Below are 17,759 nucleotides of genomic sequence, written 5' to 3'. Positions count from 1 at the left end.
ATTTTAGATGTTGCGTAAACTTTTCAGACATGTATTCAACTTTCGTAAACTTCTAACACGCATGAATATCATGTACCGTAGTACATCTTTTGTAACCGAAAGGCATTCGGTCCGAAAAAGTGTATATTGCTCAGTTAATATTGTTACGCACGCACTGATATTTAGAATTACATATTTTCCATATGATGGATATTTCACGATGAACTAATATCGTAACAAACATTATGTTTATATCGTACCTACACAGATAGGATATTTTTTTAAATACTCATATAAGCATTTGAATTTAAACAACGTTTTCTGAAATGTATAGGACAGATGAAATTTTAATTTAGGAAATATATGGACATGACCACACTTTTTTGAGTTAAAAAAAGGTTAATTATGTTTATATTAACAACAAAATGATATTTGGTTTACTCTTAAATAATATTAATAGTAAAAATACGTGATTACACAATGTTTGCCCTCCGCTGGAATTTTACTCGGAATCTCTCGATGTAAAAGCGTCAGTTATTACATTTACACAACCGATGCACTTGATTTTAACCAATTTATGGTAAATTTACAACATAATCGGATACCTTCGGAGTGACAACAAAATGCGAATTAAGGCGATATTACACGTTGTTAATTACAGTTTTAAATCATTAGTGTTTTTTGTGAAAACCGACTCAACATATGTCATATAAAATCGAATGGAGAATAAATATTGCAAAGCAAAACATGTTATATGTCGTTTTTTTGGCAGGAAAAATGTCGAAAGCGGGAAGGAAAAGGGAGGAGCGTTTGCTGTTAATTACAAGGGCAGGCCTGTGATTGACGTGTGGGGTGGGTACGCAGATGCAGAGAGTTATCGCCCTTGGACAGAGAATACTACCACGGTGGCCTTTTCCTGTACGAAGGGAGTCGCCGCTATCTTAATTGTGAAAATGATGGAGCTGTAAGAATAAATGAACTTTTGTGCCAAACTCGTAGAGGCTGAATCCATATCTTTTTATGAATTCATTGAAACCTCTTCTTTCGAAAACTAATTTCGGCGCTGTTCCACATTCCGCGAGTTATGAATACATACATATCACCAATTTAAAAAAAAGCGAAAAATACCTTAAAAGCAAAAAAGCTGCCAGCCTTATCTGGTCTTCATTTTATAATTTTTGCATCGCCTACTTTGACGAATATCTCCGGAAATATTTCCGTAAGCGTAAAACGCTGACACGTAAAACTCCGGATACCCCGGCTTCAATGACAGGAATCGGATAACCATCAGAATGAAAATAAACCGACGTTTTGACAAGTCAGATTAACAGGCAATAATTAACTCGTTAGTTTTTAGATGACTTCACATTTCTAACAGATAATCATTGTTAATGTCTTTACAATATTTTTCAAGAAGCATAAGTTTATTTGTAAAACATGTCTATTATTGCACATATTGAATACTCGACTGCGGTTGAATTGTCCAATTAATTTACCTTTAATCTTGAACAACACGAGTCTTTAATTGGCATATGTGTAATTTGCCGAATAAATGCTGAAGTGTATTGTGGCAAGGTTCATAAACATACATCAGGACTTGCACTTTAAAACAAGATTGCATTCGTGTATTTCGTATATATACTTCTCTGTTGCATTTTGAAAACCTTAAATCAACTCAATGATGTACATTAACTGAATCTTGGTCGTAAATGTACCAGGATGTTAGCCTATATTTATTTGTTTTACGTACTTTTCCATCATTTTTATACACAAAACTGACAAATTAAAAGAAAACAACGATAGCTTAAAGATCGTAAACTGAAAATAGACTCTTTCTCCATAAGGGGAATTTTGTTTTGTTATTCTTCTTAAAGAATTAGACATAAGTTCGCCGATTGGGTACACAACAGCAGTTGGTAATTTAAGGTCAAAGTCATATTTGGTTGTGAATTTTTTAGAATCTCTTGTTATTACTTTTTGATTTGTATCTATTATCTGAGATAAACTTAACATTCGCACACATCTTGATCCATATCAGACGACGTGTTTCACATAAAAAGCTTATAATGACCTTCCATGTCATGGTCATAATTCAAGGCCGTAGTTAGAAAAATAACATTTCAATTTTGATAAACGGCTTTTTTTAGATATGTTTTCCTCTTGTATTAAAATGATTTTAAAATGTATTAACTTTTACGAAACATTGATTGATTGGAAGGTGAGAATAACTGAATTGAGAATTCTACATGCCATCTATTTCTGTTGGTAGAGGGATCATCAGCCCCAAATCGGTTGTGAAGGACTACTGGCCCGAGTTTGCTGTCAACGGGAAGGACAACATCACCGTAGAGATGCTGATGAGTCATCAGGTTAGCTCACTGGAATTCAGTTTTGATAAAAAATATTTGCATGAACGACGCATGTTGCATAATTTTAGCACACCTAAGCAGAAAGTCACAATTAACAGTTGTTATTGTATCGACATTTTTTGTCGTGCGTAGCTTGTCCTCAACAAGTATGTTATCTATTAGGTCAAATATTTTTTTTTGTGTGAACACTCTTGACTTCAACAGTTCTGTCCAACCATATTTAACTGCGCGTGCTCGGACTATTTCATTATGTTTAATCTCGACCCAAGACCACCAAGTGGTGGCTATATTTAGCGCTTAAAACCATTGTGCACAGAAGCTGCCAAATGAATTTGTCAATATTCTGGAAACAGAAATTTATTTCTTCGAACATTTGTCCAAAGGGTATATCGGCGTTTGTGCACTCGCTAGATTGCACACTATAAATTTTGATTCGTTTGCCGAGAGTTTATGATATATGCGCGATCGTTTTTATTTCAATTTTTTCAATTTAATTTCTGTCTACATCGAATACGTGGGCGTATATAGATCTCGTCCAATCATTATTGATAGAAACACCAAATTATGAATACTAAGTGTCTTGGTAGCCTTTCCAATAAAGCAATACGCTTTATATCCACCACTCTCCGACAAAGCCATATACTGTTTACGAATGCTTTAAAAACAAATATCGTGCTCTTTGTGAGGTGATCGTTGCGAGCGTGTGTCATCCCGTTTTGTCCGTCATTTGTCGTGTTTTGTTATCTCTTATTGGCACTGGAACTAAGTTGAAGGCAGCTTAGTGGTCCAGTATGCATGAAACGTGATGTTAGCACAATTGTATATGTGAGAGCGACGTAGATTCATCATTAATATGTTTCCGTAGTTAATTCAGATATTACTGTGTATCTGCTATTTCACGTTCATAATTTCGCTGCAATGATTATACTATACAACTGGTCTGATCTTAGAAAACGTCTATGCTATACCCTGTTTCCCATGTTATACAACCATTACATATTTTTTATATTACACATGTGTAATACAACAATTTTAAGCGTTATAATTGGCTTAGTTTTCGTTTATTGACCAATCGCCTTTTTCTATTTTGCTGAAATGACGTTGCAATGTCAAATGACGTCACGAAATGTAAACAACATTCGGGATTATTCATTATGTTTGCGTAAATATTTATTTAATTTGCTCATTTAAAAGCATATGATAAAAAGATCTGACACTCGTTGTCATATCATACCATATTTTATTAAACTCGTCCAGGGAATTCGTTCAAAGGCTCGCTTACTAACAAAATTCCTAAACTCGTTTAATAAAATATGGTATGATATGACAACTCGTGCCTGATCCTATATTTATTGATTTCAATACCGTTTGCATTATTGACCGTTTACATGATTTTGTTTCTAAAAAAACGGATTAAGTTCAAATATAGCCATACCAAAATTGTTCTTATACGTGAATAAGGTTAGTCATACATCATACCGAGAATCCCACTTCCTCTTTCGGTTGTTCTATTTAAAGGCTGTCTCATGAATCCTACTTGTTCTCAATGTTACTCGATTTAAATGCTGCCCGTGTGAATAGCTATGTTTTTGTGTTATTCATTTTGAATGTATTATTCTATTTCAAGGCTGGACCCGTCGATACTAGTGATTTTTATTTTGCTCTATTTCAAGACCAGAACCAGACCAACGAATCTTAATATGTCTTTATTTGGCTTTATTTGAAGGCCGGAAATCGTTATATTAATGTTTCTTCATGCCGCTCTTTTCAAGGCCGGTATCGTGAAGGCTGCTCTTTTTTAAGGCTAGACACATGAACCTAAATGTTTTCTCGTGCTTCTTGATTTCGAGTCCGGACATGTGAATCTTTATGTTTTATCATGCTGCTCTACTGACTCTACTGACTGACTCGTGAATCTACATGTTTCTTCATTTCTTAATCTTTATTTGTGCCACTGTAGTTCATTGCCGTACTCATGAATCTCACTGTTTCGTTATGAGTGTCTAATACAATGCAATGTTCGTGAAGTTTCATGTAAATTTGTTGCTCTGTTTTAGGCCGGACTTGTATACTTGGATACGCCGCTGTCTCTTCGAGAGTATATCGATGACAGGGCAAAATGGTTGAGGACTCTTGCAGACCAATCGCCCGCCTGGCCGCCTGGTAAGGGACCTATCTGGTCATTTAAGGAACGATTTTAGGTTTTTAGACATTTATGTTATCATTGGTCGGTCTAAGTTCTAAAGTCGTACGACACATATATTTAAAGATACAATTTTCGAAGAAGCATATACGCAAAGCAGGTTCGTAGTTAAGTATTCACTTCATTTGCATTCGTCGCATATTTCACAAACATACTGATCATATGTGTCTACTTTTGGAAACACCAAAAGTTTAAATTGTCGTTTTAAAGATCTTGACCATGGACCTGCAAAATTCATGCGACGAATAAAGTTAAGACACATTTTTTAATATGCAACAAATATACACTTTACAAATAATAAACTGGCATGTGAATGATACCACGTAAAATATAAAATGACTGAAGATAACTAATCTTAGATGTTCGTACTAATCAATTATGCCTACTCAAAAACTGAAATGTCTTATTCATGTCCTCTATTCAATAGATTTTTTAGATGTTAACTTTAAACAAAGTGAAGAATCAAAGAAAAATATTCAAAAACAAACTAATTAATGTTATATCTTGGTCCAGTTTTTGTAGATCGATATAAAAGCTGTTCAATCGCGGGCATTGTGTTTCAGGTTCGCAGTTTGGTTACCATTCGTTGACCTTTGGTATGTACGTGGACGAGTTGATACAGAGGGCAGATCCACGGCATAGAGACACGGCAACCATCTTTCAAGATCTGATCGGAAGACCCTTCGGTATGTGGGCAAATATTACGGTATTGAAAGGCAGCTGACGTCTTAAAGAGTGCTATCAGAAAAATACTTTCAATAATACGTATTCGATTGCAGCAGAAAACATTCCGATGTTTCGTTATTAATAATTGAAACATTTAGGTCCTTCCATATTTTGTTTTGTTATCCCTGACACATCTGCTGTTGAAGTGCTATATTATATTGTAGTTCACGCCAAGAATGACATCATATTGCACATTTTAAACACACGTATCAATAAAGCTCATAGGTAAACACATAGTAACCTCAGTATTATAATAGAATAATTCAATACCTAGTTGTGTTTGACATGGTGTTAACCTCATTTGCATACGGAACCCGTTAAGGGGGTTGCTATCGAATCTGAAGTCGACATACGGCAATCAATTCACCTGGCGATAACTACAATCGACAATTTACAACACTTCATAGTTTTTACAAAAAGGTTAGCATCTAAAATGTAGTGTTATTGGTTTTTGTTGTATCGTACGTCTCGTGGACTATCTTGTGTCGCGTTTCCAGAGCAATCGTGTTTGCAACAACCAAGCACCATGAGCCAATCACAAGTTCAAATGTGTCGTGTATCGTTGTTCATTGTCGAGTGTCGTAAATTATTGCTGCTTTTAGACCTCATCTTCGACAGGCGACATTAAAAACTGCCCTTACCGGATTCTGTATTTGCAGGTATAGATTTCGGTATGAACACTCCCCAGTGCGAGTTTGGACGCTCGGCAAGACTGGTCACCAAATCGAAGCTGCAACTGCTTATTGACTCTCTCAGTTTTCCACGATACCTCGTTCCCATGTTCCAGATTATAACCCAGCCTAACACGCTCATGGCGAAGTCTATAGTGCCTATTATAGAATACGCCCAGGTGACATGTAGCGAGTATTTATGAGTTAATAAGAAATACAATTATTCGATGACACAAAATCTTAAAGGAATTGTTCACATGAATTGTTGCCGACTTACTAAATGCGAAAATTGCGATACAACTAACATACTAGTGTATTTGTTTCTTAGTTCAGTTGTGTAAAAATGTTTTTTAAATAAAGGTTTACACATACGACATCTTTATTGACAGGCTTTCATACTTTAACTGGTTTATGAAAGAATTTGAGATTTATGCGTGTATTTTGCCATTCAGAAAATACGAATGTTGATTAACCTATTGTCTTAAATGTGCACATTTTAACATATAAATTTCAGGATACAAAAACGTTAAACAATCCTACAGTCCGCGAGGTAACAATATCGTCTGCATCCGGAACAGGAACGGCTCGTGGATTGGCCAGACTTTACGGAATAATTGCCAATGGGGGGTCAGTTGGCGGAGATTCGTTGCTGTCACGTGACAGTATCAAAAACCTGTCCACGCCTATTATCTTTGGCAAAGACACCGTGTTTATCACTGGAGAGGAAACGAGCTTTGGACCTGGAACATTTTATAGAAAGAACCCAAAAGTAAGCATGTCGGACATCTTTATCAAACTTACCTTAGAACGGAGTGCTTATGGTTAGCTCTTTAAAGTTTATTCATATTGTTTGTCTCTTTAACACTTTAGAATCCATAGTTTCTTAATCCAATGTCAATGATACTTGATAAGAATGTTTATCTCAATAATATCTAAACCAAGATTGAATCTGGGTCAGAACAAGATTTTACCAGGTCAAATCTTAGAATTAACATTGTAACCAATCTAGAAGACACACTTATTGCTCATTATGGACAAAAATAAATCATTCTTTTAATCTAATACATACCTAGACCAGTTGGAATCTAGGTCAGGTGTACCTTAAACATTAATCACCAGGCCGAATATTAAAGCTACTTTTAGCTCGTTAATACTCTATAAGCAACATTATTTTTTCCTATGTTGATGAAAAAGAAATGGTCAGAAAGACTGCTTTATTTACAGTTTATATTTCGTATTTTGAACATGTTTGACCAAATACCACGACACCAGGTCAAATCATATACAAACTTGTAACCACTCTAGAAGCCAAATGTTCGGCCTAATGTTGACGGTACTTGGTCAAAGTGTTATCCCTGACAATATCTAGGAAACGTTCGAATCTGGCTTACTTTTGTCTTAACACCAGCAAAATAGGTCGAATATGCGACCAAACTTGATACTACTCTAAGAGCCACATTTATGACTCAATCTTGATGAAGCTTGGTTGGAATGCTTGTCTTGGTAATATCTATAACAAGTTTTATTTTGAGTTACGTGAGTAAAAACCAGGTCAATCTTTTAAAATAGTGTCCCCACCGTAGAAAACATAGTTATGACATAAGCTTAATGAAACGTGGTCGGAATTATTATCTTGAGAGTATCTTTGACAAGTTCGAGTCTCGATAATGTTAAAACATTAGGTCACTGAAACCAATCTTAGCAAAAACTTCGTATCACTTAAGAAGCCAATTAATGCCAAGTTGACATCACCTTGGCAGTAATCGTATCTCGGTCACATATGTCCAAAAACTAGCTCACCAGGTCAAAACTTCAAAAAACATAATACCACTGTAGTAACAACTATTTGTATGACTCAGCATTGATGTTAAAAGATTGTTTATCTTTACAAAATTCAAGATCAATTTTTAATAAAGGCCAAGTCGAGTCAAAAGCAATGTTAAAGGTTCAAGTCTTTAACAAATGGTTAATTTCAACTCAGGTCAGCGCTTCAGGTATATCCTGGCCCACCTTTTATTTTTACATCGGTAAATATTTTTTAATTAAACTATGCACTTTCTAGTAAGGGGTATTTCAATACTGGAGGAATCCGGCCAATACAAACGAAACAATATTAGCCTCGCTCTGTGAAAAGGGGGTTTAATGCATGTGCGTAGAGTGACATCCCAGATTTGCCTGTAAAGTCCGTACAGGCTAATCACTGACGACACTTTCCGCCTAAACTGGATTTTTGCAAAGAAGAGACTTTCTGTAAACGAAAAATACCATACAAGCGGAAAGTGTCGTCCCTGATAAGCCTGTTCGTACGCACGTGTATTAAACTCCCTTATTACAGAACACGGCCCATATATACGATTATAAAACGGTTGTGAAACGTATGCATTTGAGGCTCATGCGAGTAGAAATTGAAACAAGGAAAGACACATACAATGTCGCCGTACATTCTAATAATAATGATCAGTACAGTAAAAACTGATACAGTATCTTAATAATGTGTGGTACACATGTAGTTCTAGTTTTCTTTTAACACTTCCTTCCTGTTTAAGCGACTAAAATATTGGCTGCTTTTAAATGTTTTGTCAATATTTAAGAGAGAAATAGAATACAACTCATACCAGGAAACATAACATTATTTAAATAAATAACGTTATACTGTACATTTCATTTACATGGTCGCAAAAATACGTGTGCCACTTAACTACAAAACGTTATACATTTTTAGTAAGCATTCCAGTATAAGTGGCAAATAGTCACAGGTTTTGTACCCTTTGATCAAGCTTTTTAATATACTTTTATGGCCACTATACTTGACTTAGACCATTCAAAAGTTTGATGTGCTAGCATTTATTTGGAAAAGGATATAAGACACACAAATCTGAGAAAATATGTGAGGATTTATCAAAATTGCGTAAAGCTGCAGCAGCACACTATTTTATACAACATATTTATCAACCAACTTTGTTCAATAACATATTTATCCTTCAATTATTTTCTACAACATATTTATCCTTCAACTTCAGGGCCAAGACGCCGTGGGTCACACCGGGCATGGGGGTCAGGTTGCCATAGGTGACGAGGCGAACGCCCTGGGTATCGCCTACCTGACCAATCACTTGTCAATCAACGGCATTGGGGATGACCCGAGATACGTTGATCTCGAGAAAGCCCTCTATCGGGTGATTGACAGATTGCAGACGAGGACTTAAAGATAATTAATCATAGTCCAATTATAGGAAAAAAAATTACCATTATTATTTTTAAATTTCAAGTGTATGCAGGATAGAAATATTTAGACAAACTGAACGATTCCTGCAGACCGGAACAAAACTGTAGAAGTAGAATGCTAGGCATCAGTACGGAGTTTTTCACATTGTGTACACAATCCTTCATGTAAAAAATTCAGTTACTTTTAGGAGGTTTGCGCATATCGTTTTTCAAAACCGTATAACATATAACAGTGCTCGTATCAGCGGATCTATACATAAATAATTGAACCGGATGGCGATTTTTCTTCCAAAGTTAGTTATTCATTGTGACGGATACGCTTTAGCACGGCACCCTTAACCCAAGACTGACCTATATATATGAAAATGAGTCGCGATTTTGAAAAGGCAAGCTTAATGCATGTGCTCAAATTATCGCCCCGGATTAGCCTATTGCGCAGGTTAATCAGTGACGACACTTTCCGCGATTATTTATTCGTTCGTAAAAAGTAAGTCTATTCTAAACGACAATCTAGTCTTGTCTCGTCCCTGATTAGCCTGTACGGATCTGCGACGATACTTGACGCACGTGTATTTAAGCCCGATTTCCCCAGTGCAAGGCTCAAATATGAAAATGCTGTAACGATGAAAATATCTTCAATCACGCTGAGGCAGTTGCCTCGCCTACATTTGATGACCAAAAATATATATCTCGGAGAATCATATGTCAAAATAATGAATGTTACTGAAAATGGAAATGACGAAAATTGAAAAACAAGTTTAAACTTCGTCTCTCTACCTGTTTCTTTCGTGTATATTTAATCATGTTCTTCGCAGTCCACGTGAAAGCATTTATTACAGTACTTAACATCGCTACAAAAAGGGTGTCCCTGTGTCCTGTACAGAATGATCACGGCGCCCCCACCCCACCATTTCTCGCCGAGTATAAAAACCGTAAACAATATTTTCATGGGACGTGTCTGCATAGATAACTAGCATCTGATAACAATTTGCGCACGCTATGTCCCAGATTTGAGAAGCAAACACAAGGTAGCATATAACAAAAATACGATGACAGCAAGACCAAATTATTTAACCGTTAAGTCTCTATTGTTTAACATCGCGGTGTATATAATTTACTACCGCATGGGAATATTTAAAGAGGAAAAACACAAAAAGATTCAAAAAGTAAAATAGCGTCGCTAAGTTCAGATTGAAATGGTTGACAACTAATTCTGCCACATTCAGCGACCTGGGTTATATGGTAAATGAAGGAAAATAAGTGTGTTTGATTCTTCATCAAAGAATCTGGGGAGCCTATAATGTTGTAAAAGTAAAATCAATAAAATCGTTTAGTGCTTAAACAAGCAGCGTTGTAAAAATATCAGTAATACAAGTTTAAAATAGTTTGTATTTAGTTCATCAACATGCAGTCATTAATGTAATTAAGCATTTAAATGTAAAATATTTTCACATTATTTAACAATGTCGATGACGCAATATCAATGAATCACTCAATAGTTATGAATAACGTAATATCGGAGTGTTTTGGTATGAGGAAGTTTCTTAAATTCACGTGTGTATGCTTTTAGCAGAACAAAGGACTCTGTTTCTTTTATACAGACGAATTATACATACATTCGTGAACGATTCGAAATAATAAACGGCAGAGTGGTGGTAGTTACCGATGATTGCAATCCCGCTCGTAGTATATTTACTTCGCATCTGAATCCAAAACTATTTGTTATTACAGCTATAACCAATTTCTTAACCAAACGGAAACTCTAGTTGAGGACAAAAAATATCGAAAACTAGGTCATTACCTCAAATTAAAGAAAAGACTCTTCATGAAACTTGCTCAGAACATTTTTCTCACCAATATCTCAAATGAGTTTGAAATAAGACACCTGGACTAAAAAGTTATACCAATAAGTAAGATAAAGCTTGTTAACACTCGAAATGCCTCATTTATTGCTCAATTTTACTAAAACTTTGAAACTGGGTCATATAAGGTCACTTGGTTAATTTAAGACATTTTTGGCCGATTTTCATGAAAGTTTGTCTGATTGTTTTTCCAAATGCCAATACAATATCAAATGAGTTTGTAATTGATTCAAATTTGATTATAAACAAGGTTACTAGATTAAATAAAATTGAAAGCTTGTGAACAATGTTGATGCCATTTTATACCAATCTTCAGTGTTTAACAATTGAAACACCCTAGAAGACATATGTGTAACCCAGTCATCATGAAAGTTTCTTATAACATTATATTGTTATGATATCGGTGCTGATTTGAAAAAAAGACTGTGGTTTATTGAAAATTGGCTGCCAGGTATTTTTGGAGTTTTCCCCATAAGTCTATTAAGAAGCATTTTTCAAACTACTTTCTCAGCATATTTATGTCCCTTCGGGTCTCAGGTGAGCACCGAATGGCATATGCCATCTTGTTTTCAGTTGTTAAGATTCAGTTCAGCTGGCATTTCCATACTTGTTAGTTGTTATATAATATACAATATGTCCCCACAATCCCTTCAATGTTGTTATTAATAATGTAAGTTAATTCTTGCTTAATTTATATAGTTCATACATGCTTTGAGGGGTAATGAGCGATACAGAAACTTTTTCACCACCCCTGCCAATAACTTATGGTTGAATGTACTGAACTGATGTTATCGCCGTATATATGTTTACTTTCCACTGTACTTCAGTCTGGCATGATAAGAATGGAGGTTACTTTCCTTAAAGTTTCATATCGCGTAAGCTTACATAAGATTATATCGATAGGGCTTAAATCCCCGAAGACAATCAATCTAAAATATTGTTGTCTTGTATTTGGCTTTTACATGAGAGACATTCCCATAGACGCCCTCTAGTATAGGCATATATTTAAAGAAAATGCCATTTTATTTTTATATGACAATGTTTTGGACGAATCTTGCAAACCTGTATTTGTAAATGATACACACACATTTTATATACATGTTAAACAAGCCGAGTAGATGGTTGTCTATTTAAAATGTTTACAGCTGCAAAGGATGCTTGAGCAGATACGTTATGAATTGTTAAAATGTTAACTTTATATTTAGCGCGCTTTTATTTTTGGCGCTAAAAAGTATGGCGTCACGTTAAAGTCGCCGCCTTTTTTACGTCGACGTCACATAACAAACTGCAGTCAGTAGAAAAACAAAAGTTGACGGCAACGGCCGATGGATAAGACAAACACATAATTATTCAGGATTTGAAGCTTAATAAATTATAAGACACCAAAGTTCGGTAAGAGTTTTGATATATATTTTATTATACACGCATATTTCCTTTTGTTTTAAGTAATAATTAATTACATACGATAGTTCAGTTTTTTACTTTAGGATACAAGATCTACATGATTTGAAAGAGTTAACATTTTGAACATGTTATCTATGTTTATGTTTATCTATATTTATGTATTAGCAATTGTAATTTGATAACGATTTGAACCTGGTATTTATTATTTTCATATCTCTATTTGTAGAGAATCGACATGTAACGTCATGTATTGCCATGGATGAATGTATAGCCATGTTTCGCCATGATAAATAAAAGTGTTGAAACCGGCGCATCTCTCGAGTGTTGTACTATAATAAATTGACGATCCCAAATCCCGAACAATTCTCGAACTTTCAACGGAACTTAAGATATAAAATCTACAAAATGAACGTAACAACAGCGAAGAAAAGTCGAGACGCACATCTTGGGCAGTTGACAAAATTATATAAAGAACTAGAAATACAGATGTTATCACCAGAAAACACAATACGAGTGAGGGAGCTATTTGGCCGACTGTGCGACAAATATGAAGAATTTAAAACAGCGTATTTCCAGTACTTCGTACTTTGCGAAGATCCGGAAACCAAAGTAGCACTACAAAAAAGTTTTGAAAGTTGTAAAACAAACTTTGTGGAATTAAAAGAACGATACTCGCAATGGACCCCCGTGGAAGTAGACTCAATATCAAATGCTGCATCATCAACATCTAGGTTGAGAAACGCAATAGTGAAACGGCTGATCGAAGAACAAAAACTTAAAACGTTGAAAGAACATCAATCTTTATAGAGAGAAAGGCTCAAATTAGAATCCTTGCAAAAGGAGCTTCAGGATAAGACACGTCTGCTTGCACAAGAAAGCATCGTGGCGGAAGCGAGGCTGTAGGAATCTGTATGGGCAGACGAAGGTGCGGTGATACACGAATGCGACGTACATCGTGAACACACTTCACCGATTATTGAAACCGACAGAGCTTCTACATCACGTCGATTATACAGTGGTTTCACGGAGAATCGCGACGCAGCAGACGAACCTTCCGGTGAGCGCGTGAGCGTGACGCAGCGAGATAGCAGACACAGTGCTTCCGGTATGGACGTTGAGAGACTTGCTTCACTACTTCAAGAAGGGTTTAATTTGCCCAAACCTGAATTATTAACATTTAGTGGTTCTCCACTTGACTATTGCAAATTTATAAAGAACTTCGAGACAAATGTAGAGTGCAAAGTAAGTGATAATAGACTTAAATTAAGTTATAATTATACAATATTGTACAGGTGAAGCGAGGTCATGCATAGAAGATTGTGTTTTGTTCGACTCAAATGTAGGGTATAGCAAAGCTAAATCGATTTTGCAGTCTCGCTATGGAAGGCCGCATGTTATAGCAAGAAGTCACATTGATAAGTTGTTACACGGTCCTCAAGTAAAGACCTCTGATGTGAATGAGCTTTTCAAGTTAGCGCTTGATATGCAAAAATGCCAGATTACACTTTCACAACTAGGATTTGTGTCTGATATAGATAACTCTGAGAATTTGAAGCGAATTGTTACACGTCTTCCTATGCATTTGCGATCTAGATGGGCAGAAATAACACACTCTATTTTTTAGTTAGGCAGAAAACCTAGTTTCTTTGATTTGACAAAATTTGTTTATGAAAGATCACGAGTGGCTAGCTCGGTGTATGGTATAGATGTTGAACAAGAAAATGTCCGAGACAGTAAACCGCCTCATGGTTTGTCAGGAAATATTGTTAAAGGTAGTCACTACCCTGTTTACATCAACAGAAAGTCAAGCACATATCATATCGATAGAAACTGTTATTGCTGTTCAGGTGCATGTACAGACCTAGCGTTTTGTGATAAGTTCAAAAGTATGTCTTTAGAAGATAAAAAGAAGTATGTCGCAAAATGCAAACTATGTTTTAATTGCCTTAAACGCAATCATATGTCAAGACGATGTAGACGTGACAAAATGTGGACTGTATCTGATTGTACAAGAAAACATCATTCATTGTTGCATTGTTGGGTCAAACCAGTAAACGTTGTTTCGCAACTTTCTGTTAATTGTGTAGCTGTAAATGGGTCATTTGTTTAGATATGTTTGGGGATTATACTTGTAACTATTAAGGGTAGGAGAGGTCACTTCTGTCAAACTTATGCGCTGCTTGACGATGGTGCAGAAACGATACTTTGTGATGAGATATTGATCCACCAGTTAAACCTCCGCAGTAGATTCGTCACCTTCCAGATATCGACTATCAGCTCGACCGGAAGTACTACTCATGGACAGGAAGTAGACCTTAATGTGAGTCCTGTTTCCGGAAGTGGCGGCAGCGTTCAGCTAAATAACGTTTGGACGGTCAAGCAGTTACCAATCTCCACACAGTCTGTTGTGACGTCTGATGACATTAGCGGGTTTCCATACTTGTCCGACCTGCATATTCCCCAAGTGAAAGTAAACGATGTCCTACTATTGATTGGCACTGATTTTCCCGAAGCACATATACCCCTGGAAGTGCGTCCTGATGCAGCCACGAACCATATGCCATACGGACGAGACTTGGATGGGCAGTTCGTGGACCAGTCCCTCGAGCCAGCATAGAACCGAGCCGAACAGAGCACCCCAAACAAACGGCGAATATCAACTTTGGTCAATCAAGTGAGGTTATATTGCAACAGCAACTTGAACGTATGTGGACGTCAGATTTCAATGACGCGTCACACTGCGAGAAAGTTTCGATGTCAGTTGAAGATAAGAGAGCGTTGCGTATTATGGATTCAGATGGGACTTCCTTGGCGAGCAGACGACATAATACTACCGAATAATTCGGCGTTGGCGCACGCACGTCTTAACCAACTGAAGAGAAAACTTTCAAGCGACAAAATATTGCATGACATGTACACCAAAACAGTTACAGATTACATCGACAAGGGATAAGCGAAAGAAGTAGAAGATAAAGATAAAGACTAAAAACGGATATGGTATTTACCCCCACCCCCCCGTGACCAACTTAAATAAACCGGGAAAGGTACATGTGGTATTTGACTGTGCCGCGAAACACAATGACATCTCGTTGCATAGTCAACTTCTGCAGGGCCCTGGCACGATAAGCTGTCTTGTTGGTGTACTTACCAGATTTCGTCAGAAAAAGATAGCCATAGCTGCAGATATAGAAGCCATGTTCCATCAAGTCCGCGTGTGTGAGGAAGACTGTAACGCACTTCGCGGTCTATGGTGGTCTGGCGGGAATATCTCCAAAAGTCCGAAAACTTATTGTATGCAGGTGCATTTGTTTGGCGCCACCTTATCTCCTAGCTGCGCGGCGTACGCATTGAAAAGAACAGCCAGTGATAACGCGGGAACAATCCCAGACGAAGTTGTAGATACCGTAAATAGAAACTTCTACGTAGATGGCTGCCTGAAATCAGTGGATTCCGAAGAACAAACATCGAAGTTAGCATCGGATCTGCAATCATTGGTGAAAATTGGAGGTTTTAGATTAACAATGTGGATCAGCAACAGCAGAGCGGTACTCAATACAATTCAGGAATCTGAACGTGCAGCTACGGTTATTAGTCTCGACCCGAAAGACGCGCTTCCGTGTGATCGTGCATTTGGAGTTAATTGGAACGTCAATGACGATGGAATAACATTCACAATGAAAATAGCTGATAAGCCACTGACAAGACGCTGCATCCTTTCAATAGTTAGTGCTATTTTCGACCCACTTGATTTGTAGCCCCAGTAACAGTGCGAGCGAAAATTATCGTATAACAACTCTGCAGAAAGAAAATAGGCTGGGATGATGCAGTACCACAGAAAGAGCAAGACGATTGGCAACGCTGGATAGCAAGCTTACCCTGTTTGGATAATATATGAATAAACCGATGTTACCAACCGAAACACTTCGATAAAATAAAGAATATTTAGTTGCATATGTTCAGTGATGGTTCCGAGGCGGGATTCGGCGCATGTGCATACTTACGATTAGTAGATCGACATGATAGGATCGTTTGCAAGCTTGTACTAGGAAAATCACGACTCGCCCCGATCAAGCAGTCATCTATACCGTGACGTGAGTTGTGTGGAGCCGTAGTGTCGTGTAGACTGTATGCCATGATCACAGATGAACTTGACTTTAAGATTGACCAGGCAGTTTTTTGGACTGATTCAATGATCCTCCTGTGATATATCAACAATACAACAAGCCGTTTCAAGACATTTGTTGGAAACAGACTTATCCGTATTCACAAATTGACTTAACCTGAAAAATGGCGTTATGTTGACTCCAGATCCAACCCCGCAGACCTAGCATCGAGAGGCGTTGATCCCCATGACTTCAGCAGTTTGAAGACCTGGCTTGAAGGACCAGAGTACCTAGTGCACAATGAAACGACTTGGCGGAAATAGCGGACGAAGACTCGGAAGTCAAGCACGAAGTTGTAATCAACACCACAGCATCGTTCACCGGAACAAATATCGACGACTTAACCAACCACTTTTCTGACTGGAACAAGTTGCTCAGAGCGGTTGCCTGGCCACAGAGGTTCATAGTATTTTGCAGACGACACACATCCACAAAACGCTACACGTGCAAAATTACGACATGTACATATGGTCCATTTTATGCAGGGAATTGAAGGCCTTAGAAAAGGCAATCCTGTGAAGAAGAATAGCAGGTCAGCTATGCTAAATCCAATACTGGTAAACGGACTCATTCGAATGTATTGAAGATAACTCCCCATAAATAATGACAAAGCCTTAATTATTCTTCCACATGATGATCACGTGACAGAGCTAATTATTTGCCATTGCCATAACAACAATGGACATGTAGGAAGACACCATGCTGAATTACGAGTGAATTACTGGATACTACGTTGTCCTAGCGCTGTCAAGAAGACGATTGGAAAATGTATTATTTGCAAGAGACAGCATGGTCCGTTAATCATCCAGCAGATGGCACTACTTCCCAAGAGCAGACGAAGCCTCCGTTTACATTCGTAGGCGTGGACCACTTTGGACCATTGATGGTAAAACAACGTAGATCCAGCGTTAAAAGATATGGTTGCATGTTTTCCTGTTTGACGACGAGATCGGTCCATATAGAAATAGCTCACAGCTTGACCACTGAATCGTTTCTAGCGGCTTGCCAACACTTTACAAGGAGACGAGGATATCCTGAAAAATTGTTCAGTGATAACGGTACCAATCTAGTCAGCGGAGATAAAGAACAGAGGAAATCTATAGAAGAGTTGAACCAGTCAAAGATCAAAAGATATTTATTGCAGAACAACGTAGAAT

At 37.1% G+C, this 17,759-nt stretch overlaps 2 protein-coding genes across 2 annotated transcripts in view; both read left to right on the top strand.

The window, feature by feature from the left end:
* Window positions 1-9,949, top strand: part of LOC127840154 (beta-lactamase domain-containing protein 2-like) — a 12,460-nt gene extending 2,511 nt beyond the window's left edge. The window contains exons 2-8 of the mRNA XM_052368643.1: window positions 752-943; window positions 2,249-2,348; window positions 4,406-4,511; window positions 5,115-5,237; window positions 5,937-6,127; window positions 6,463-6,717; window positions 8,969-9,949. Coding sequence (XP_052224603.1) covers window positions 752-943; window positions 2,249-2,348; window positions 4,406-4,511; window positions 5,115-5,237; window positions 5,937-6,127; window positions 6,463-6,717; window positions 8,969-9,154 — 1,153 coding nt within the window. The 3' untranslated portion in view covers window positions 9,155-9,949. The remainder of the gene's footprint in view (window positions 1-751; window positions 944-2,248; window positions 2,349-4,405; window positions 4,512-5,114; window positions 5,238-5,936; window positions 6,128-6,462; window positions 6,718-8,968) is intronic.
* The window catches only part of LOC127840156 (protein draper-like), a 37,627-nt gene that overhangs the window by 8,256 nt on the left and 11,612 nt on the right, over window positions 1-17,759 (top strand). The window lies entirely within an intron of this gene.

This window comes from Dreissena polymorpha, chromosome 7 (assembly GCF_020536995.1).
Source record: "Dreissena polymorpha isolate Duluth1 chromosome 7, UMN_Dpol_1.0, whole genome shotgun sequence".
Classification (NCBI taxonomy): domain Eukaryota; kingdom Metazoa; phylum Mollusca; class Bivalvia; order Myida; family Dreissenidae; genus Dreissena; species Dreissena polymorpha.
This window is presented reverse-complemented; position numbering and strand designations above follow the sequence as displayed.